General features: G+C 53.2%; 1 protein-coding gene across 2 annotated transcripts in view; it reads right to left on the bottom strand.

Moving 5' to 3' along the window:
* DYNC1H1 (dynein cytoplasmic 1 heavy chain 1) overlaps window positions 1–23,064 on the bottom strand; it is a 77,849-nt gene that overhangs the window by 10,505 nt on the left and 44,280 nt on the right. For both annotated transcript variants that reach the window (XM_047864560.1, XM_047864558.1), the window contains exons 28-56: window positions 22,921–23,021; window positions 22,223–22,382; window positions 20,931–21,174; window positions 20,573–20,756; window positions 20,073–20,285; window positions 19,093–19,331; window positions 18,765–18,921; window positions 16,809–17,036; window positions 16,097–16,327; window positions 15,684–15,824; window positions 15,024–15,257; window positions 14,727–14,933; window positions 14,527–14,648; window positions 13,868–14,033; window positions 12,750–12,913; window positions 9,755–9,884; window positions 8,059–8,192; window positions 7,511–7,625; window positions 7,245–7,406; window positions 6,949–7,163; window positions 6,632–6,836; window positions 5,199–5,372; window positions 4,966–5,085; window positions 4,702–4,822; window positions 3,395–3,590; window positions 2,949–3,066; window positions 2,645–2,860; window positions 1,830–2,042; window positions 1,592–1,719 (exon numbers count right to left, since the gene is read on the bottom strand). In XM_047864560.1, the coding sequence (XP_047720516.1) occupies window positions 1,592–1,719; window positions 1,830–2,042; window positions 2,645–2,860; window positions 2,949–3,066; window positions 3,395–3,590; window positions 4,702–4,822; window positions 4,966–5,085; window positions 5,199–5,372; window positions 6,632–6,836; window positions 6,949–7,163; window positions 7,245–7,406; window positions 7,511–7,625; window positions 8,059–8,192; window positions 9,755–9,884; window positions 12,750–12,913; window positions 13,868–14,033; window positions 14,527–14,648; window positions 14,727–14,933; window positions 15,024–15,257; window positions 15,684–15,824; window positions 16,097–16,327; window positions 16,809–17,036; window positions 18,765–18,921; window positions 19,093–19,331; window positions 20,073–20,285; window positions 20,573–20,756; window positions 20,931–21,174; window positions 22,223–22,382; window positions 22,921–23,021 (5,038 nt within the window). The remainder of the gene's footprint in view (window positions 1–1,591; window positions 1,720–1,829; window positions 2,043–2,644; window positions 2,861–2,948; window positions 3,067–3,394; window positions 3,591–4,701; window positions 4,823–4,965; window positions 5,086–5,198; window positions 5,373–6,631; window positions 6,837–6,948; window positions 7,164–7,244; window positions 7,407–7,510; window positions 7,626–8,058; window positions 8,193–9,754; window positions 9,885–12,749; window positions 12,914–13,867; window positions 14,034–14,526; window positions 14,649–14,726; window positions 14,934–15,023; window positions 15,258–15,683; window positions 15,825–16,096; window positions 16,328–16,808; window positions 17,037–18,764; window positions 18,922–19,092; window positions 19,332–20,072; window positions 20,286–20,572; window positions 20,757–20,930; window positions 21,175–22,222; window positions 22,383–22,920; window positions 23,022–23,064) is intronic.

Below are 23,064 nucleotides of genomic sequence, written 5' to 3'. Positions count from 1 at the left end.
ATGAGTGCAGGCTCGAGGAGCCCACAACGAGACGACGGGAAGGTTGTTCCCACTACTCAAGGGCAGCTTCCAGACAACCGTAACAAATCCTTGATGCCGAAGCCTTCCGGAAGCACTTCTGCAAGCAGCTAACAGAGTCACGCACTCTCTGGAGCAGGGCCAGAGTCACAAGCTCTTTCTCTGCTGGGACACAGGTTCTTCTCTAAGCATCCAGCACGCGCTTTTCTCCAGGTGCCGAGTGCGCTCTGCTAGAATTACCGTTCCGTGTACTACTGCCCTTCCAGAACCAATGCTCAGCAGCACCTACCGCTAACAGGTACAGACGGCTCAAGCCGCCAGGGACCCTGACAAATAGCAGACACAGCTTAATCCTCAGGAGAAGCCTATGAGAAGGTACTGAGAGCACGTCTGTTTTACACGTGAGGAAGATGGGGCACTAAGAGGCTACAGGGATTTGTCCAGAGTCACGTGCATGACCAATTAGTTTTTAAAAATCATAATGCACACAGGTGCTTGTACAAAATCCAGAAGCTACAAAAGGGCGTGCGGTGAGAAGAACCGCCTCCCTCCTCTGGCTTTTGTTACCAGTTTCTGACCTGTCTACTCGGGGAAGGGTCAGGTGTTTGCAGACACGTGTGTGCGTGGGCACGTGCGTCTGCGGGGATGCGGCACCCACTCCCCTTGCGCACGGTCTGCTGGAGCCTTCTCTGAACGCACACTCGGAAAGGCCTGGTCTGCAGGACCCCAGCCGTCCACTACGGCGGTGCACCGTAATTGCTTAACTGGCTCCTACTGAGGGGCACGGGAGGCGTTTTCAGTCTGTCAGTCACATTCTGTCCTGACACTTGTCATGCTTCACGTGGGCCAAGCTACTGTTGAATAAGCACGTAGGGGTGTGTGTACTTCCCATTCAGGTGAATCCAGCTCTGCGCAGACCACACCGATGGACCGATAACCTCACCAGCACATCTGGCGAGACATGGAGCCGCTGGTGGGGCCTGAGGATTTGCTCATAAAATCAAATGACACCTGCAAGGGGCTTCATCCTCTACGTGTCCCTGGGACCGTGAAAGACTTCAAGATGTGGAGATAAAGTCAGAAACCACTGACGGCGTCTGGCTTTAAGAGCTGCCACACAGGAGGGTCAAGCCTCAGGGCGTGTGGCCCTGTACGTGGGGTGGGCCCTGAGGACCCCCTGAGCCAGTGTCAAGCCTGCCCTCCCTGAAGTCACCCTCCACCTCTAACTCTGGCCTCCTTAAACCACAAACTGGGTGCCACTTTCTCCCTTAACTCTCTTTAGCTAAATATTTTCAGTTCTTGTAATATTTTTGTAATTATGTTTTTGTCGTCCACCCCGACACACAGCCCGCCAATCAGCTCTGAAAGGTGGCACGAGAGGCCTTCGCTGCAGAACAATTCGGGCGGTGGGGAAGCGGGGGTGGGATCAGAGACGAGCGCTGGGCCTGCCTGCGTGCTCGCCCATTTCCAAGTTTCCCTTCATCTCCTCAAAGATGTATTCTGAAGAAACACAAAACCACGGGGTCGCCGCACATAAGGACTTCCAAGCTGCTCCCTGTGCACGAGCGCGTACCTGTTGAAGCGCTTCAGCATGATGGCGTTCTCCGTGCACAGGTCGTCAGCGGGTAGGGAGCTGGCTTGCCAGCGAAGGCGCTCGTCGGCGTTGGAGAGGTACTCGGTCCGCGCGATGTCTGTACGGAACTGAAAGTGAGGGCGGTTACCTTTCCTCCTCAAAGCTCCAGGCGCACTGTTTCCGGGCCAGCGTGGAAACGGCTGACCGGGCGCCAGGCCAGAACCCCATGGCCTGTTACCTGGATGTTGGCCTGCTGTAAGTGGTGGGACCACGTGGTGAACAGGTTCTGGCGCATCTGCTGGTCAAAGTAACCCGCGTAGGCGATGAACGCGGCCGACAAGAGGCAGTCCCCGGCGATGGTGGACATCTGGTTTTTGAAAGTTTCACTTGTTTTTTCCCATCGTTCACGTTCGGCGGACAAGCTCTTCAGGAGAGCAGTGCTCCGGTTGACCTACGGGGAAGATCCAACAGGATTTATACCAGAAAGTGAAAATTGGTTCCCCCCACAGGGCTCTGGGAGGGCTGTTCACAGGCCCAGAGGACAGAGGACCCAGCTCCTCCACGACTAAGGATGATACGGGCCTCAGAATCTAATCAGGCCTCAAGAGAGTGTAGAGAAGCAGGGGTAGCCTTGAGACACGTGCGTGAGTGGAGACGGGGCAGGGAGAGGGCGCGGGGTGGACAGAACAGCAGGTGGGGGTTGGCCTAGAGAGAAGAGACACTGCTGGCAGGAGAGGAGAATATTCCGGGGAGTCAGGAAGAGTGTGGGCATGACGATGGACACAGCAGTGAATGCAAGACTCGGACAACCATGTCCTTGGTGACCCCACAGGTTGGCTTCAGATCGCCCCCTGGTGTCCACCTGTCCTAATTAACGCAGCCCGGTGACCCAGGAGGCCAGCAGGCCCTCTGGGGACAGAGCTGGCTGGCAGACAAGAAGGCGGGCACACACGCGGGAATGTGTATGAGGCACCAGGAGCGCCTCATGTCAGACCCCACGAAGAACTGAGAGGAGCCGGCAGAGAGAGTGCGCCCGCCCGGCGACAAACTTACTTTCGCTTCGACAGCGGCCAGGTCTGCCTTGATGGCCTGGGCCTCCGAGATCAGGACTGCGTACTCCTCCTTGTAGCGGGCGATGCTGGCTTCCAAGTCCCGGATCATCTGTTCCACCTCGTTGGCCTTCTGCTGGTTGTCCTTAGCGTCGTCCTCCAGCTTCTGTAGCTCGTTGCGCAGGGGCTCCACCCGCTTTAACATGTCGGCGTAGTTGAGCTGAAAAAGGCAGACGGTAATTAACTCTTCCCGAGTGACGGGACCGGAGGGGACTTTTCCCACGGAAGCTCCCGGCCACGCCACTTACCTGCGCGATGGCCCATTTCACCATAGGGCCGCAGGCCAGGGAGGCCCGGTTGACAATCTCGTAGTTGTAGCTTGGATTGGACATATAGTTTTTCTTCATCTTCTCCCTTATGGCGTCGCTGCAAAAGAGGGATTGTGTTTCTAAGCACGTGTGGGGCAGAAGATTTTAAAGGCCAGTTCTCATCTGTTGCCCCAGTGACCACGGAGGATGAGCTGGACCACCCGTGTTCCGGGGGATGGTGGTCTCTGACCTTCCCGCCCCCACGCTCCCCCGACGGGCGTCAGTGCCCAACGCCAGCTTTGAGTGAAATGGCTTAGAAGGCATTTGTGCAGTTGATGTAACGGACGCCACCTTCTGACACAACAGGCCACGGTGACAGGGCCGCGCGAAAGCAGGGAAACCTCTCAATGCCGGAGCGCTGTCTCCTGCTTCCTGGCGACGCTCACCTGATCTCCTCTGCGGAGAAGTTGACGATGGTGGGGATGAAGTTCTCCCTCATGATGATGGAGCGGATCTGCTTCCAGTCTGTGGTGCTCTCGCCCAGCAGCAGGCAGATGGACTCGAGCGCCAGCTTCACGGCGGCAGGGGGGTTGGCCATGGATCGCACCTCCACCAGGTGCTGCTTCTTTATCGACTTCACGGCTGGGCACCACGGTGGCAGGAGGGGCGGGAGGGCAAGCAGGTGAGGTGCGGTGGCACAGCAGAGCCGTGGCTCCGACGAGGAGGAGGCCACCGCTCAGAAGGCTGCAGCGAGCGGGACTTTCTGTCTTTAAACCCCCTGGAATAGCTGGCCTTTTAAATAACTCTGAAGCTCTCCCGGCACTAAAGGCCACACTGAACATTCCGTAAAAAGCAGGAAGCTGCCCTTTGGCGATGTCTCACGGGTCCCCGTTAGTTCCTTTACCCCCATGAAGACTTAAAACGTTGACACATTTCAATTATGTACTTACCTTACACAATTTAAGCAACAATATTTACATTCTGCCATAATCTAGAAGCTGTCTGCTTGGCTGGCTGAATATGTAGAATTAACAGCTCTAAAAAAAGGATGGCCGACGCCTTCTACAAGCTAAACTGCACTTTTTCCAGTCTGAACTTTTACTAAAACACTTTTTCACTGGTTACTCGGCAGTAAAAATTAAGTTCCCTTCGAAATTAGATTCTCAAGGAAAATCTATAGTTTGGATGGTGTAACAGGAAGAGCGCACGTTTGAAACAGGCGCTGATGGGCCGCGAGCGAGCAAGGCATTGGGCCGGATCCCGGCCCAGATCCTGGCCCAGGCGCTATGGTGTCCCGCAGGAGCCCGTGTCGATGAGGAATGGGCAGCGACTGCCATGGGTACGCAAATTAGCATTCGCTGGTCTGGCCAGAAAACGCGTAGATAACCCCAAGACGACACTACACACTTCAAGGCATTTCTGGGTGAAACTCCAGTCGGATTCATAAATAGCGTCTGCATGTAATTATTGTCAAATTAAAAAACAAACGTATTCACGTAAAACATATTTTGTCAACTGTCTCCTATGAGAGGGGCTCGGCTCTGGTGGAAGCAGAGAGCCCCGTGGGGATTTGCTTTAAGGAATGAAGACCGTCTTTGGTGTTTAGAAAAACCTTCAGGTATTTGCCAGTGATGCTTCCAGACACGCACGCGCCTCTGGGGGCAACCCGGGCACAGCCCCAAGCTGCACAGCCAGCCCCATGGACAGAAGATGCCCCTTCTAGAAAGCCAGACCCCCGACAGCTATGACGTACCATTCTGGGCCTCAATGACCGCAGGCTCCACCTTGTCGAGATCTTCTTTGACGCTCATCTGTTTGTCTGCGATGACTTCCTGCTGCTTGTGCAGCTGTTCCTGAATTTCTTGGCTCATCACCTGGTGAGAGGGACGGCTCAGCTACCGGTCCGCGCCGTGCTGCCGAGTGCGACCCGAGCAACGGTCCTCACTCCGCTGGGCGCTCCGCCCCCACCCAGCAGTCTGAAGCCCACCCGGACGAGACCTCCACGCCCGGCAAGCACCTTTTTCTTCTCGGCCTCCTGCTGGTCCTTCACCATCTTCTTCAGCTTGTCATTGGCGGCCGCGTTCTTCACCTCCAGCTCCTGGCTCTTTATACGCAGGTCGCGCCGCAGCTCCTCCACCTGTGGGACGGGCGCCGCGTCAGGGGGACAAAGCCGCACAGAAATTTCCCGGAAAGGGGTCCTCACGCCAGCCCCCTGCCCGCAAGCAAAGCGAGCACCCGGGATGGACGTACCTGGTCGACAGTTTCCTTGATCTTCCTGAGCCCGACGTTCAAATGCATCTGCTGCTCCTCCAGCTCACTCCGCTTCTCGTGGAACAGGTTGGCGTAGTGGTTAATGAAGTCCAGGTAGTGGCGAGGTGTGATGGCCATCGTCCGGCCCCCTCGCTTCGCTAGCCGAGCATTAGCCTTTGAGAAAACAGTGAAATCTTTTCGCTCTCGAGGACGTTCTCTGCGATTTGCCCTCCAAACGCTAACTGCTCTGTAGGCTGCCGAGTGACCTGGGGCAGGGACCCAGCCCCGAGGAATCACCCTTGAGACGCACCGGGTGGCTCGGTGGGTCGAACATCTGACCCTCGGTCGCAGCTCAGGTCACGATCTCACGGTTTGTGAGACTGAGTCCCGCACCAGGCTCTGCACTGACAGCACGGAGCCTGCTTGGGATTCTCTTTCCCCCTCCCTCGCACACGTGCTCACTCTCTCTCAAAATAAACACACATGAGAAAAAAAGGAGTCACACTTGAGTTGGGGTCTCAGCTCAGCCTCCTACAAGATCTCAGGGAGCCCCGGGAACCCCTAAGCTCGCTCGTCAAACCTCTGATGACCCTGGCGACCTCACACGTGTACAGCTGGGGGGCACTGTGTAATGCTGTGCCTCCTAGGCCTTCTGCTTATTTTCCACGGACACCAAAGTAAGAGGTGGCACCAGGAAGAGGGCGAGAGGCGCGGCTCCGCGGGACCAGCTGCTCCGGCCTCTCCGGCCACGGCACGAGGACACGAGCCCAGCCAAGGAAGCCAGGGCAGGGCTACCTTCCAGAGGCAAGTGGAGGCAGCCTGCAGGTTAATGGCAGGGGGTGGCAGGGTAGTGGTCGACTGGACGCCCACAGGCTCAGAGTGGTCTTTACGAATGCCTTTCAGATGGGAGCAGATGGGACTCTTCCATGATGAGGAGCCTAAAGCAAGGGACAGCAAACCCTGGCCAGTGGGCCAGACCTGGCCGCTGCCCATTTCTGCAGACGAAGTACTAGTGGCACACGGCCAAACCCACCCGTTTCCGTGCGGGCCGTGCAGGCTCTGTGTATCAAGGCAGGGCCAAGCAGTCAAGAGACCCTCCTGGTCCACGAAGCCTCAAACATGAACTATCTGGCCTTTTACAGGAGAAGTATGCCAACCCCTGGCCTAGGATAGAGAACCAGGACCCGTGCACCTAGCGGCAACGAGAAAAGGAAAGCAGAGTAGAACGCTTTACGGAAGCAGAATCCACAGAGCAGCGAAGGTCAAGGATCTCAGGAGGTGCAGCCTGGTAAGTAGGAGGATGTGTCACCGAAAGAGTTAGCAGCGAGCAATGGCATTGTGCCTAATATGCAATACCCTAGGGTCTCGTCTTCATCGATTTACGTCAGTACGATGGTTAGTTTTGCTTTTTCCAGGACCTTGAAACAACCCACCTGGTGAAGAGTCTGATGAACAAATACACAGCTGTTTACAATCGCTTCCCGATGTGACGGTGGCTGTGGGAGTTTGTCATACACCAGCGGCATGTAATCAGGCACGATGTAATTCGGCTTCTCCAGGTCCATTTTACTCGTGAATTCCTTGCCCACTTGATACAGCGCTTCAGTGGACCAGTCCCCAAACCAGTTCAACACACACCTGCAAAAGATGCCCACGTCTCAAATAGCTCCCAAGAGCCAGGTCTGTCCCTTGAGAAGAAATCGGCTGTTGTAACCCAGAGTAACCCAGAGCCGAGCACACGTTGGCCCACCTGTTGAAAAGTGCCGGGGAGGTGGCCGCGCGGTCCTTGAGCCCCTCCGAGGACGGGTTCATGGTGAAGACGACGTGGAGGTTGCGGATGACCTGGCTGGTGAACCATTTGTACAGTTCCTCGTGCGAGTCCAGCATCAGGCCCTCCTTCTGGGCCCCCTCTTTGCACTGGGTCATCAGAGTGGCGTACTCATCTCCTTCAAAGAGGCCGGGGACCTAACAGACGAGAGGGCGTTACGACTGACCGGCCCTGGGAAGCTGACACCACCACCCAACACCACGCAACGTGGCACGTACCTCCCCGTTGGCCAGAAGGGTATTCATTCGCTCCAGGAATCCAGAATCTAACACGTTGGATTCATCCATTATAAATGCTATCTTTTCGTTCTTACAGCCGGAACGCCTCAGCACCGTCCGAAGATCTTCATCGAAGTCTTCCCCGGTGTACTTTCTGTGCACCTGCGGAAGCAGTCGACAGGTTAGGTCCAATCTCATTCAGGGAGCCGTGTGCTCACGCACACGGGAAACTGTCGCTGGGAGTAAGAGGCATCGACCAGACCCACCTTAATCTGGTACACACTCAAACCATTCATCCAGGCCACAAAACGGGACAGGGTGGTTTTTCCTGCTCCACTGACACCAATCAGAAGCAAGTGGCCTTGAGGCTGGCGGAATATCCTGACAGCATCAGAAAAGATAAAAGGGTTTTAGGCTCTGTTCTCCTTTTGACACTCGGGTCCTAAACTTTCTCAGGAGTTAACCTACAACATCTCTAAGGTATTTTAACTTAAATTGGTAAGTCAACCACTTGTTGAGCGACTGCTATTTGCCAGGCCTAGTGGGGGACATGGTCCTATCCTCCAGACACCCAGGCGGCACAAGGCAGAATCTAACAAGAGGTGTCGGTCATGGCAGGAACAGACTATTAGCAGGAGCCGAGCGAGTGTGCGGGAGGCAGGTAAGGGACGGAGAAGTGGGACTTAGAAGGGAGGGGGGTTGCTTAGCTGAGAAGGCAGAGGTGGAGGTGAGGGGAAGTCGGCTGGGAGGATCCCCTGCCACTAGTGAACAGTGGCGTGGGTGAGCAGAGAGGCTGTAACAACAAAAAGCCCACCGGTCGATCCTGAGCACGTGGTCTAACACTTCATTGAACAGGACCAGAGGAACATCAAGTTCTTCTTCATAGAAGACTTTCAGCCTAGCCTTGACGTAATCTCTCAATTCTTCCTGGTCTACTGGGATGTAATCCTAGAAAAAAAGAATTAAGACCCAATTACTAAGAGAAATCATCTTCTGTATTATACCAGTCAATTACAATTCCAGGTGCCAAAAAACCTTTAAAATATACGAGAAGGTATCACTTACAACATAGCAACAAAAATGTAAGTTAGCTGGGACTCGATCTAAAACCAGGGGAAATCTTTGTAGAGAAAACTGAACGTCCCTGAAATACCTCATAGAAGGCCTGAATAAATGAAGAAGACAGAAACCATGACCGTGCAGGGATAAGTGAACTGCTGTAAAAACGTCAGCTCCATTCAACTTGACAGAGAAAGTGAATACGATCCCAGCCACAAACAATCTCAGTGGTGGACAGTGGGGTGGTTTTAGCACAACTTGACAAGCCAATTCTAAACTTCATTTGCAAGAGGAAAGGGCCAAGGACGGTCAGGTCAAGATCGCCCTAAAGAAGAACCAGGTGTGAAGGCCTATCCTATCAGACTTCGTTGTCCTTATCTATCAAGGTCATGCAGTTTTGAGCACAAGGAGTGACAAACGAGCAACAGAGCAGGACAGAGCCTCTGAAATAGACCTGTGCAGGCAGGGAACCCATAATGACAGATTCTGCCAAGTAAGGGATCATCCAACAAATAGCGCTGGGTCAGGACGTCCCAGGAGAAAACTGGAAACAGACCTGTAGCTCACTCCACACACACACACACACACACACACACACACACACACACACACACACACGGATTATGGGTTTAAATGACAGAACTCTGACAACATGTGCTTGTCAGAAGACACCATAAAGACGGCGACAGATGAGCCACTGGGAGAAGATGGTGCCTATAAATGAGAACGATTAGTATCTGGAGTCCAGAAACACACAGAAAATTCTAGCAACACCAAACCTGTCTTGCTATTTCTTGCTTCTGTGCCTTTGCTTCTGTCAGGCCCTCTGCCTGGCAAGCCCTTCTTGACAAAGGTGTACAAGCCCCTTTAGGAGCCAATATCAGGGTCAGCTCTACTGAGATCTCTCCAGACGGAGCTGTTTCCATTGCTCTCTCCCCCCCATTGGACTGTGCGCTCTCTACAAGATTTTCCTCATCCCTGTGCCTGAACTACCTGCTGAATGGAATGCACATTGAAACTACACCTTACTAAAAATCCTACTCTCTTTCAGAAAAAGAACAGCTCACAACTATTCTAGAAGCGTCAACTTTGTATAGTATAACAGTATAGGAAATGTTTTTACATGGATTATTCACAATTGGCTCATTTCTGGAGTGTGAGGGAAGTGAAAGCCAAGGGGAAGACTCCTTTTGCTGCAAACACGCCGAAGCCTGGCCCCTGATGGGTGGGACTGCATGACTCTGGCAGCAACCATCTCATGGGATGAGAAACACACGGCCGGCCCGCCAGCCCTGGGCACACTCCGGGGACAGTCTACCGTAAGTTATCAGCATCGTGCCTGGAACCAATGATTTGCTTACAGGGTACTTTGGGAAAAAGGTCTGTTTGACAAGAAGAGAAATCTAACTGAAAGGGCAGAAGGAAGTATTTCTGAAATGACAACTTGTTACCTTTGACAGCCAGTTGCTGTACAAGATGGGCCGGCTCATCGCCTTCTCTTTGTCTATGTTGGGAAAGTGCTTCAGAGCAACCATATCGATGTTCTCGTCTGTCCAGCGCCTCTCCTCGTCCTCCACGAGTCTGTCGAAGAAGAGCCATGTGTGTATCAATGCAAACAGGAGCCGTGCTGAGAGAACACCCCGTTTTGTTGGGGCTGTGGGCAACTCCAAGGGCTAGAATTAGCCTTTACCGGAAGTTTTCATTTTTCTCCCAATGGAAAAACCTAAGAATCTTAACTCCAGACAGCTTAAACAATTAAAAATGTTATTAAACATAAAACCCCTCAAACCTATGGCACCGTTACATTAAAAAAATTCCTCTAGGGGACGCCTGGCTGGCTCAGTTAGAACATGCGACCCTTAATGTGGGGGTCATGAGGGTGAGTGCCATGTTGGGTGTAGAGATTACTTAAAATACAAGTAAAAAAAAATTCCTCTAAAAGTGTTTAATCACATCGATTTACAACATGCCAACGTGATTCTAGTTTCTACGCTTGCCTAATACAAAGTTCCCAGGGTCACAGGGAAACAGGGGGACAGCCAACACACGCAGTGCCAGAGACCCAGGGCTTATAAAGGAAACCATGACGAAGCAGGTAAGACTGAACGAGTCCACATGGAAGGGCTGGCGGGGGGGGGGGGGCGGGGGGGGGCGGTGGCGAGCACCTCCTGTGAAGCTGAATGTATGACACACTCAGGCTACCAGTTGCGGGTCACATAGTTAATGCAGCCAATTGGAATTTAATACAACTTCATCTCTGGCATTTTGGGAAATCTGTGAAATTATAGCTCAAAATTTTTCATTATTTAAAAAAAATTTTTTTTTAACATTTATTTTTGAGGCAGAGAGAAACAAAAAGCACAAGCAGGAAGGGGCAGAGAGAGAGAGAGGGAGACACAGAATCTGAAACAGGCTCCAGGCTGTCAGCACAGAGCCCCCAACGCAGGGCTTGAACTCATGAGGCGTGAGATCATGACCTGAGCTGAAGTCGACACTTAACCGACTGAGCCACCCAGGCACCGCCCCCATCAAATTTCTTCATTATTAAAAAAGAGAGGGTTAGAAGTTTTTCTTGTTCTGTTTTGTTTTAAATAAAAAGAAGTTAACACGATGTTCCTTGCTCCCCTCCCCCACTTGCTTCGCTCATGCCGTGCACTGGGCTCTGGGGCGGGGCTGCTGTGTGACTCAGTGGACTCCCAGGAGCCCGGTGTGAGAGCCAGAGACCTACGATGAAGCAAGTTCTGAGACTCCTCGTGAGCTCAGGTGAGAAGAGCTGCCCGGAGGCAGGACTCACTGGTCTGGAGGTGCAGCCGCTGGACACACAAGTCCATACCCTCGGTCTGGAGGGAGCCATCTGCCCTGGGTTCTCCCAGGAGTAACATTAACTGACCAACCACATAAACCTGGGACTGCGAGCGGTCAGAGGGACTATGTCCTCTGCGTACGGCCACCTCACACTTACCCTGTGAGCGAGGGGACCTGCCCGGCCACAAGAGGCCTGACCTCCTGCACTGTTCTGAGCAGCCCGATTCACAGGCAGAACATTCCCCCAAAGAAAGGAAACTGTGACGCTGTGTTAAATAGTAAATTAATTAAGAATTATTAAAAAATGTTTTTAAAATGGTTTTTGTTTTTGAGAGAGAGACAGAGCGCAAGCAGGGGACGGGCAGAGAGAGAGGGAGACACAGAATCCGAAGCAGGCTCCCGGCTCTGAGCTGTCAGTCAGTACAGAGCCTGATGTGGGGCCCAAACCCACGAACCGTGAGATCATGACCCGAGCGAGCCAAAGTCGGATGCTTAACTGACTGAGCCAAGAATTAATTTTTAGAAGTTTAGAACTAAAGTAACACAAATTTAACTTTTCCTCACCGATCTAAAATGAGCCTGAAAAACTATGCTAAAATACACAAAATATTAAAAAAAAAAAAAATTAACAGGGCAGAAACTAGGAAAATTAAGAATCTACTGTAAAACGAAGACTGTACTGGACTCCAAAGAATGCAAGAAGTTGACTCTGGCTTAAAAACGTCAGTAATTTTCAAGATCCCTCAAGAGGTAAAGACTCAACTTTCCACTGTGGTGTTTCCTGGGACTCAAACCACAAAACTTTTCATGGTCCACACTGATCACTACAGTCACGAGCAGCTCGTCCCCAAACTCAGAATCTACAAGGCAAGACCTGAGAAAAGAGGCCAACAGATAAAGAGACAGAGCTGCAAACCCTTTGATGTGAATAAAGTTCAAGGGTGAGGAGAGCTGGTTATGGAAACCACCTGCCAGGGAGTCGCTAGAAGGCATCTAATGGTGGTGTTTTTTTTTTTTTAAATGTTTATTTTTGGTAGACAGAACACAAGCAGGAGAGAAGAGAGAGGGAGACACAGAATCTGAAGCAGGCTTCAGGCTCCGAGCTGTCAGCACAGAGCCCGACGCAGGGCTCGAACCCACGGACTGCAAGATCATGACTTGAGCCGACGTCGGATGCCCAAACGACTGAGCCACACAGGGGCTCCTACTTTTTTTTTTTTTTTTTAAAGGAATCTATATGCCAAGTGTGGGACTTGAACTCATGACCCCAAGATCAAGAGCTGCACGCTCTACCGACTGAGTCAGCCAGGTGCTCCTAGAAAGCGTTTAAATTCGCCAGAAAACTCCAGCTTGGACAAGGTTATGGGGCACAGGCATGAGAGTTACCGAGCTTAATGGAAGTGCCTCGCCCCCTACCTACCTACCCTTACTGGTGGTGGGCAGTCCCTGAGCCCTGACACCCATCATGCTGGGGGTGGCTGTGCTCAGACGCCAAGGCTGCCCTTGCCGCCTCTGCCCCTTTCCACCACCAACAGAGGCTGGCTCAAACTTGGGCAGGCCAGCCCTGCACACAGCCTAACTCGGAGGGCCATAAGCATCAGTGTAGGCGGAGCAAGGAGCTAACCGCATCCTTGGCCTTACCTGTCTTGGAAGAGACGGAGGGCTTCGTGTGCCCAAATCCGAATGAGGCCTTCCACAGGCAGGGTTTCCAGAGGTCTCAGGGCCTCAAAGATCCCTCGTACCCACCTCGTCATCTCACGGGGTGAGTAGATATAGTGGGGCTGTGTGTCCTGAGTGAATCTCTCCTGCAGGTTCAGAAAAGTGGGAGGTATGTATAAATCCCTTAAAACACATGAAAAGTGGTTAAGAGATCAAGTGCTGTGTAACATTTTTGTATTCAAAACAGACAACCTAAACCCTAGAAAATTTAAGGATGAATTAGTAGACAACGTTGGAACCACTGGACAACTATCTGGAACAAAGTTCCATCCAAGTTGCTCACTTTTATGTTAAAATTAATTCTATTTAACGAAACTACAACAATGCTCTTATGAAAAGACTTTAAAGCATGTAATTCCTAAGTTCAGTGAAAGCCTTCCTAAGCATGATTTTAAAAGCAGGAACAAAGAAAAAAAAAAAGATTTACACTTGATGATGTTAAAAATTCTGCAGGAAAAGTTGCAGTTCCACAGAACGAAAAGCAAACTAAATACCAGGAAGGGTACTGGACACTTCTGGACACTACTGGATGTGCAGGCAATCGGGGAGGAGCAGGGCGGCTGTGCCTGGTTGGGGATGGGGGGTGGCCAGCAGCTCTCAGTGCCCCGGGAGGCACCGAAACCGGAAGGCATCCCAGATGCGCGAGTCCCAAGCAGGAGGGAGAACCGCTTCCTTTCACCAGGCGGTTTGAAAGCGGTAATGAGGGTGGTGGACGGAGACGATGCTGGCGGCCACGTCGGTGGTCCAGCTGCCCGGAGAGCAGTTTGACAACACATCATCATTACAAATAACCACACGCACACCCATGGTTGTGCTGTAATAACAAGTGTCCGTGTCCTTTGAGAAACTGAGGAGTACAGTACCGATTTTGTAAAAAATACTGTATGTAACGTGTGCAGACAAGGGCAACAAGAAAAAAAGGGAAACGTCTGCAGTCGTGGTACCTGGTAGAATGATTTGAGGACAGGCTCTGGGAAGTCCCGGCTCAACAAGAGCTCTAAATAAAGCTCCATCTTTTAGCAGCGCCCGACCCCGCGTACCTGAGACATGGTGTAGAACTCCACCATGGCGGCGGTGAGTGGCTCCGCGTACGTGCGCAGGGACGGGATGAGCCGCAGCATGGCCCGGTTGAAGGTGCCGTAGATCTGCGTCAGGGAGGCGGGTCCCGGGTAATCCACATACACGACCGGCACGTGGCGCAAGAATCTGCGTGAGGACGGCCGGCTCAGACTTCCCAGCTGATCAGCAGTGTGCCTGAGCGGAGAGTGCCCCGGCCCGGCCCGGGCCCAGACCCAGGGCTGCTTCCCGATCCACCCACACAGGCCTCACGTCCCCATTCGCGCAGATCACGCACAAACTGCTGGGGCCTGGGCGCCGACACTAACAGTAGGTGCAAAAAACTTTCAAAAAGAGCCAACCCCAAATGGGAAAATGACGCAGGCTGATACAGCCTCATTGTGGCCCCACAGACAGGTCTGGGGCAGTTAGCTCGTTACCACCCAGAGAGTCAGTGCTTTTATTTTTGAGTGTGTGTTCCAGTATTGCAGCACGGCACAAGGAGCCCAGGAACCACCCTACGATAATCAGCATTTTGTTACCTTTTTACGACCAAAACCAGATTTCTGCTGTGCTACGTTTAAAACAATCTTGGAACAGGGGTGTGTGTGAGGCCAGTGCTGTCTACGGAGCTGTGTGTTACCTGTGAGAGAGGGGCTTTCTTCCAGGATCCGTGGGTGGATTACAAGCCCCGACAAACTGGATCCTCTCCAGCTTCACCCACGTTTGATCTGAGGTTCGGTAAAAGCCTCCATGCTCCACCATCTGAGGGAAAGCGGGAGGGTCAGCACATCAATGGCAAATGTGAACGAGGTCAGTGGGGACTTGCGGATGTACACAAACCTGTCTGATGAAGGATATGACCCTCTGTGTCCCGTATTTATCCATGTCTGGCAAGTTGATCTCATCACAGAATAGCACCAGCCACTTTCCAAGTTGCACCGGGGCCAAAACCACACCGTTGGGGGTGCGTCTGTACTCGCAGTAGTGGTCAAAGGTCTTCAGCAGGAGCTCTGGAGTGGTAGCACTCGAGAAGTTAAGACCCACAACCTTTAGACGGAAGAGGCAAATCGACCGTTACAAGCGCCATCCCGTACGTGAGCACCGAAAGGCCTGCTGCCCACCTCCCAGCCGCTTTACCTCCATGTCGGGCAAGGCCCGGAGGGCGCTGAAGAGGGTCATGGTCTTGCCAGACCCGGGGGGCCCGCACAGGACCAGCGGCTTGTGCTCAGCCAGCCAGGTGTACAAGAGGGCTTCGTGGCGGACGGTGTCCAGAGTTGGCACGACGACGTCAGGGGCCGCCACCTTGTGTGTCTCCACTTCAATCTGAGGCACCTTGGCCTGCCATGGCGACCATTCTCCGCTGATGGACACCTGCACCCAGAGAAGGGGTGCGGGTCACTCCGGGAGCCACACCCCGCACTTAGAGACTTGCTCACTTTCATATAAACCAGAACTGCTCTCCTTATGCCACATAAAGCAAAGGACAGTATCCTTTGATGAAACGGAAAGGTTAATGGGGCATCTGGGTGGCTCAGTCAGTTAAGTGTCCAACTCTTAGTTTCGGCTCAGGTCACGATCTCACAGGTCGCGAGGTCTGTGCCGACAGTGCACAGCCTGCTTGGGATTCTCTCTCTCCCCGTCTCTACCCCTCCCCCACTCACGCATGCGCTCTCTCTCAAAACAAATAAAGAAAAAAAAAAAAGAAATAAAGATTAAGCTCATGGTGAGGTGTCTCCAGGACGAATTACACCAACATGTCAAGGTCAAGGCAGGGAGGCCACTCCTTCATGGACTTACTTCATAATCAATAATCGGTATGTTGGGTGCAGCGGGCAACGGCACCGTTGTGATTCTTCTGATGTATTCACCCAGCTCTGCTCTCATTTTCAGCCGACTATCTCCAGACAAGGACCAGAGTATGGCATAAACCAAATATCGCTATTTAAAGAGAGAACGGGATCCGTTTTTAAATAAAATTTCAACAATGAAGACATTTATGGCAACATTAACCTCGAAAAGAGTGGTTCCCAGTGTTCTTGGATCATGGACATGCTTGCACCTTTCTCGGCCCCCATGAAAGCCTGACCCTGTTCCCAGGGAAGAGAACACACCCAAGCAGGCACGTTGTCTCAGGAGGTTCGCAGACACAGAGGCCATCCGTGCCCCAGCCCCGTCGAGCCCCCTCTCCTGCAATGCAGGTGCTCGCTGACCTGAACGTAGCGCTCCAGCTGCTCGATCTGCATGGGGAAGTCGGGGTGGTTGGCGTTGTACTGGGCCACATTGCGGCAGGCCTGGTGGAGCATGGAGAAGAGCGAGCCCAGGCAGCGGAGACGGGTCAGGTCCATGATGTGCTCCAGCTTGAAGGCGTGCTCCAGGGCCTTGGTGACCAGACCGTTGGACGTGAAGTACGGCTGCATGATTGTGGCCGCATCCCTTTGGATCTGCAAGAAGCAGTAGATGATGTCTGTCGTTTTGAAAAAACCCCGGAGATTTTCATATAGTCTAACCTAGGCCCGGGAGAGAGTCACATGGCCTGTAAACACACACACACACACACACACACACACACACACACACACACACACTTTTCTGGATAACCTTCAGTGATCAATCCTTAGTCCATCACTGTAATGGAAAAAGGCAGCTGTTCGTCAATTTGCAGAGAAAAGTCAGGTAACTACAAGAACTCTTTAAAGTTTCCTAAACGGGTCTTCACTTCGGCAGCTGATACTGCTTCTTCGTTAGGCACTGCCATACGACAACGCTGAGGGCCCAGCTTCCACGGATGAGCAGCACCACGGCCCCCCCTGGCCTCTAGACCCTCGGGGGTGGAACACCTGACCTCACTGTGCGGGAAGCCCCCGCCCCCCGCCAGCTGCAGATCTGCCGCTGCACTTGGCAGAGCGGTGCCAGCCCTCGTACCTGCAGCATTGGGGAAGCCGCCTCCTCCCCCTCGTCCTCTTTGCCCTTGCGCCGGCGCTGGGCCTCGTCCTCCCCTTCGTCCAGCGGGATGCTACGCAGCCTGGCCAGGAAGTTGTTGAAGATCATGTCTGTGCTGAGAACGTCCTCACTAAACCAGACCATGCCGCAGCGGGACACCGTGGCCAGAGTGGCGTATTTCAAGTCCTGTACTTCAAACATTATTCGCACCTTGAAGAGAAAACACAGAGCAGGTTTAGTTTTGTAGGTTTGATAGAAACTGGGGTGTTAAAATTCTTTTACCTATACACACATCGAAAGAGCGATTAAATTAAATCTAGTTTCTCTGCACTTATTTCAAAAAGCAAAACCGTCTACGGCTGTCATCACTACAGCACCTACCAAAGGCCCTCCACAAGGACCTGGGTAGGAAGTGTGTGTGGTGGGGAGAAGAGCAGGTGAGCCCACAGGACCAGCCCTTGGCGGACACAAGACACAGCTCCGCTGGAGGGGGCATCAGCTGGGGATGTGCGCTAGCCTTACCCTGGGCCGGGCACGGCGACACGCTCCCTGCCTGGACCCACCGACCCTCACACCCATCCCTGGAGCCAGGCGCAGTGTCCCTGTTCCACAGATGGGGCTGGGTACCTCCCCCAGGTCCCACTGCTGGTAAGTGGAGCTGATATTCAAAGCAGACGGTCTGATTCCAGAGCCCTAACCTCAGTGCCGACACGCCTCACAGGAGAGCAGTCTCGTTCCAACGATAGTCAGGATCTACTGCCTAACGAGTTGTAACAGAGAGACCTGACGTGTCAAGACACAGGCGGAGCTAAGCGCACATTTCCAGACTGGCACTAGGCATCACTGGCTTGGCTTCTCAAGTGACGACAACCACTATTGCTGGCTCACAGGTTCATGATCACCAGGTGCTCCTGTGAAGCGACCGCCCCCTTTTTCTCACGCCCACCGCCGGTCCCTCGGCGAGTCCCGTCAGCATGAACTTTAAATGACACCACAACTCAGCAGCTCCCGTGCAGCCAGCTCGCCCGGCCTGCCCCACAGCTGTGCCTGGGCCACCTCGCAGCCTCTAGATGGTCCCCTTGCTCCCACACGTCCTCTTCAACTACTCTCCACCCGACAGTCAGGGATGTGATCCAGACTCCCAGGGCTCCCGACTCACCCAACGGGCAAGTGACAGTCTTTACACTGCCCTGGGCCCAACCTGATCTGGCCCCTTTCGTCTCTGGTCCAGCCGCCTTTTCTCCCCTCGCTCCTCATACCCCAGTCAAACCCCCCTCTATCTGGAGGCCCACGGGACCGGCTCCCTCACATGCCAAACACTTCTAGGTGATGCCTCCGCGTCACCATCCCTGACCACGTACCCTCCGGCTCTCGCCAGCACCAACCACTGCCTTCCAGCTCATCTTCTCCTGAGCACTCGACACTGTCTACCTTGAGGGTCTGTTTTCCACATCAGACTGTACGCCCCAGGACAGCAAGGGCTTTTGTCTGTTTTTTTCCTGCTGGACCTTCAGTAGGATGCAAACCCATGCCAGGCCCACCCACGTTTCCTGATCTATCCAGTGATGTGTCCAGGACCTGGACCAAATGCCCGTTTCCAAGGGCTAGGCTGGAAAGCTTCCATGTCTAAGTTACTCATTTTACCACTTCCCAGATGTGCGAGAACTTCACAAATCCTACTGACAACCCCGTAACGCTGGGTTTGGAGCATTAACTGGGAATCACGGAGCGTGGTTAACATTTAGCAACAGTACAAAGTTTCTATAAGTTCTATAGAAGTATTTCCCACTGGCCACGGGAATGGAAAAATCTAGCACAAGGAGACTCAGTCAACTCTGAAAACTATTTACACAACCGACCACTACACTGTGGAACCTGGAACCTGCCCTCTAGAGCACACAGGATATTTGGTCTGATACCCCATGAGAGGCCACTTACATTGGGCGGAAGGCTGAGACGCTCGCCATTTGGCAGAGTCAGAAGCTTGTTGTCATCCAGCACCGAGTTCAAGTTCTCCACCCACTCGGGGTCCACGTCGCCATCGAAGACAATCCACTGGCGCTTTTGTAGCTCGCCCCTCACGTTGTCTATGATCCTGGTTTGGAAGGATTTTGAAACAGCTTTTTGAGATTAGAAACGCTCACTCTGCAACAGTCTCCGCAGTGGCATTTTCATTCATTCAGTCTTTGGTTGGAAAAGTAACACCCGCTGTTAACAGAAGGACAGAGCACCCAGGTCCCGCTCGCTGGAATCAAGGTTAACTCACTTTCTCAGGACATGTGTGAACAGCCCATCCGTCCATTCCCTGGTGTTGGGGTCCAGGGTTCCATAAAGGTGGTCTTTGCTGATGGCTTTGGGGTCGATGATGTGGGCCACGCCCTCCACGCCCTCGAGCCTCTCCAAAGCCTTCAGGAGAACACGCCAAGCCATGCTCTTCCCACTTCCCGAGGGGCCCACCATCATCAGGCCGTGGTTGATCTGGGTGATCTGGTAGAGCTGGAGGACCTGCAGAGCCAAAGACATCACATCCTGACCACTCCAGAGAAAGAACGAGAAGGTTCTTCAGCCCTTCTTCGTGGCAGCAAACAGGAGACATGTGCTAAAGGCCAGCAAGTGCTGCACTCGAGTTTTTAAAGCAGACATTATGTGGGCCGCACCGACAAAAAACATTTCAAGAAAGGTTTTAACTAAATTGTGGGGAGTTCTTTGTTAAGCCGGGAAGGCTGGGAGCCAGTGGAAGAGGGGGTGACTACCAACCTGCCTCAGAAGAGGCACAGAAGATCCCTTCTAGAGAGGGCAGAGACCCAACAGATGAGCCATCTGTGTGACCCAGCACAGCATCGCTCGCGCTCAGCAGGCAGCTTGTGTGATAATATACTTTTTAATCTCCCACAAGAACGAAATGGAGAATGCCACTAAGGACTATAAACCATGTGCCAATTAGCAGATTTATGTTCTTAATCTACGATGTTGGGAAGTCTTGTAAGTAGAACTTTTATTGGTGTGAATACTTTCTGTTACGATCGCACACTCAGTCAGCATTTCCAGAGAACGAACCACACTACGTAAGTGAGGTTTTCAGCTAAATTGTTAGGTCTACGTCAAAGTTAAGAAAAAAGCCCCAACTCAAATCTTCATAAACCAGGGGATGTGCCTCCCTGGCCCTCGTGGTCAGGGCTCTATTAAGTGTGGCTTCTCCTAGTGGCTGCGGCTGCTGTGGCTGCACAGTGTGTGGGGGCCAGTTACCTTCTCGACCCACATTCCGCCGACTTCTTCTCCGTCTCCGTACGTCAGGTACATTTCCTGGCACACCTTCTTCAGCTCTTCTCGAAGCGCGGTCATTTCACCCCGGTGGTACTGGACCCCGGGGAACACGTCTGACAGGAGGCTGAAGAGCAGCGGGATGTCTTCTGCCACCAGCTTGGGCACCATCGTCTCGCAGACACTCTGTATCAGAATCTAACGGCGACAAAAGGACCGAGCCCTGAGTGGCGGGGAGCCTGGCTCGCACGGCCACTGCCGTATCCCCAGAAGGTACGGAAGACGTGGCTGTCGGTGACAGAGCAACTCAGCACGCTCCCGTGGTCCTCACTCAGTTCACCGCACCAATATCAATATCTTCCACACGCCCATCCCAGCACATGTGAATCACAACAGAACTCTCAGGCCACGGCTGGGAGGTTGAAAGGGTGAACTTGAATACTAGTGTTTACGGTGTGAGTGATTCAAACAACACGTGTACAAACCTCCTGTTCAGGTAGATTTTCTGCAATTTCTCCTTCATCAACTGCTTCCCCTCGCTCTTCTTTCTCCCTCTTAATCTTCTGAATTCTCTCCCTCTTCACGTTTCCCGCACTAACCAGCACACTCTTCAAAGCTCGAAGACCAAAGTCATAGTGGCTCTGAGAGGAGAGCTGCTCGTCACATAGTCTGCAAGGGAAGAGCTCTACCTTGGAACAGTCCACTCTCAATAGCCACATAAGCAAACATCGAGAATCAGACACACACACTTGGGAAGACGTGCCACGATTGCAGAAATGACCCTTCAAGGGCACGTCTTGCACACGCTACTGACACGGCAACGGGTAAGTCTGGGGTACTCACTTGAAGAACGGGACGATTTTGTTGGCGAGGACCTCAGCAGTGCGGAAGCCCTGTGAGTACAGCATGACCTGGGCGATGAGCTGCCGGTCGGGCTTGGTCATGGCCAAGCTCCGGAAGAGCTTCTTCAGATTGTCGGGAAGGTTGGACCTGCCTGCGTAGCCGGGGTTCATGGTGATGAAGATGGCCATGTCTGGACTCACCTTCACCTGTTTGTTGAGCAGCTCACAAGTAATGGGGGCAGAGGCTGAAAATCAGAGAACAGGGTTGAGACTTGTGATGTTCGAGAGCGACACTAAAATCTCCCTAAAATCCCAGACAAAGCACTTGTTTCCCCGTTGGCCTCTAAAGCCCAAAGGCCGGGACCGCAGGGGAGCCCCTCTCTGGCCCTCCTACCAGCACGTCGGCCACCTTCATATACCTCACCTACACGAGAGCTCTGGGAACGTGGGACACGTCACCAGGGGCGGGGAGTGCATATTCTGTCGTGCATTGCTGTGTGTTACAAGATCAATGCAGGGATAGAAATGCGGCGCAATGGTAGGTGCAGATATAAAAACGTATCCATGCCACAGAGCTGATGGGCTCTGATCACGAAGACTGCCCTTTCAGGGGACTGACCAAAACCACCACCGCCCACAACTGAACTTTATTCCTTGGAGAGAACACTGAGCACACGGGTACTGCTTTCTCAGACACTCCTTTTCCACTGAGGAGGTCTACAGGGCCTTTGGGAAGACAAGTTCCTATTATTGCAGGACAAAAGTGACCCCGCAAATTAACTGCATGTGCCCTGTCCGCCACAGGTGTCATCGCTTCCTCCAGCACGCACCCTGCCTCCGCCGGGCATGCCCGGCTTCGTGTGGCCCGAGGCAGGGGAAGCAGTCCTCAAGCCTCTCAGAAGGCCATCCTATGGTGACAGAGGGCGTGTTCCTAAAGCTCCCTGTGACAACACTCTGCCAACAGGCGGCAGCAAGGCTGGCTCTGTGGGCGTGCAGGGGGAGCAGGGAGAGCCCTCACCGGCCCAACACTCAGTGCGGGCGGACAGTGAGGGACGGAGCACAGGGACTCTCGCTCACCGGGGGAAGGACAGCTAGGGCTTTGGGCCGCTCTGGTCCGGAGAACGCAAACTGCTCGTGCAGTGCTATCCCGGGCCCCGCCGCCCTGCCTGCAATAGTGAGTCCTGGGAGCGAAGTGAAACTCTCACTCGTTTCCAATCACAGGTGTGACCCAGCCCCCGTGGACTCTCCTTCCACAGCCGCTAAGTAACGTGCAGAGGAAAAGGGAAGTCTCACTCTTATCGCAGTTGGGGTTGGAGTGCTCGCGCAGCGCTTCCTGAATGCACTGCACCTGCTGCGACACGGCTGACAGCATCCGCTCCTCCAGGCGGTTGAACTCGTCAAAGCAGCCCCACGCACCCACCTGGCAGAGCCCCACAAAGATCCGTCCCATTGCCTGAAACCGAACAAAGACAGGAGCTCAAACCACCTGCTTCGGGCGGGCTCCACGGCCCTGATCCGGCGGGACCTTGGGCTACCACCGCCCCCCCCCCCCCCCCCCGGGTGGCTGTGAGCGTGACATCAGGTTCCCACGGGAGGTGCGGGGCCTGCACACAGAAGTGCTTCACTAACAATGGCGATGGTCTGTGTACAGACGTAGGGCATCACACCTTGTCTCCTCCTGTGCCGATTCCAAAGATAGAGCTGTTTTTACTCTGCCCCTTTTTGTTGATTAAAAAAATCTTTTCCATCATAGTTACTTATTCCCACACACAGACACTAACCGTCTCTTCCAGAAACAATGCAGCTCAAGTCAACACCGAAGCAGGTATGTCGGACACCCCACTCAAAACCACACCATCCCTGGGACTCAGAAGGCCAGACGGGCCGTGCCAAGCCGTGAGGCCAGGAGCCCTGAGAGGGGTCCAGGCGTGGTACTCCCCAGCTGCCCTCTCAGGCCGTTAGATTGTAGGTGGACTCAGAAATCTTCTCACCTGGAAATCAAAGGTTTCATCGCAGTTGAAGACCAAAACAAAGCGTCCAAGCTGATGGCCAAGAGCTTTGACGGACTCTGTCTTCCCAGTCCCGGCCGGCCCTATTGTTTGAAGAAGAGTGACTGAGTACTTGAGTCCACAGGG

The sequence above is a fragment of the Prionailurus viverrinus genome, chromosome B3 (assembly GCF_022837055.1).
Source record: "Prionailurus viverrinus isolate Anna chromosome B3, UM_Priviv_1.0, whole genome shotgun sequence".
Lineage (NCBI taxonomy): Eukaryota > Metazoa > Chordata > Mammalia > Carnivora > Felidae > Prionailurus > Prionailurus viverrinus.
The sequence above is the reverse complement of the archived record's forward strand: the minus strand, read 5'-3'. Positions and strand labels throughout refer to the sequence as shown.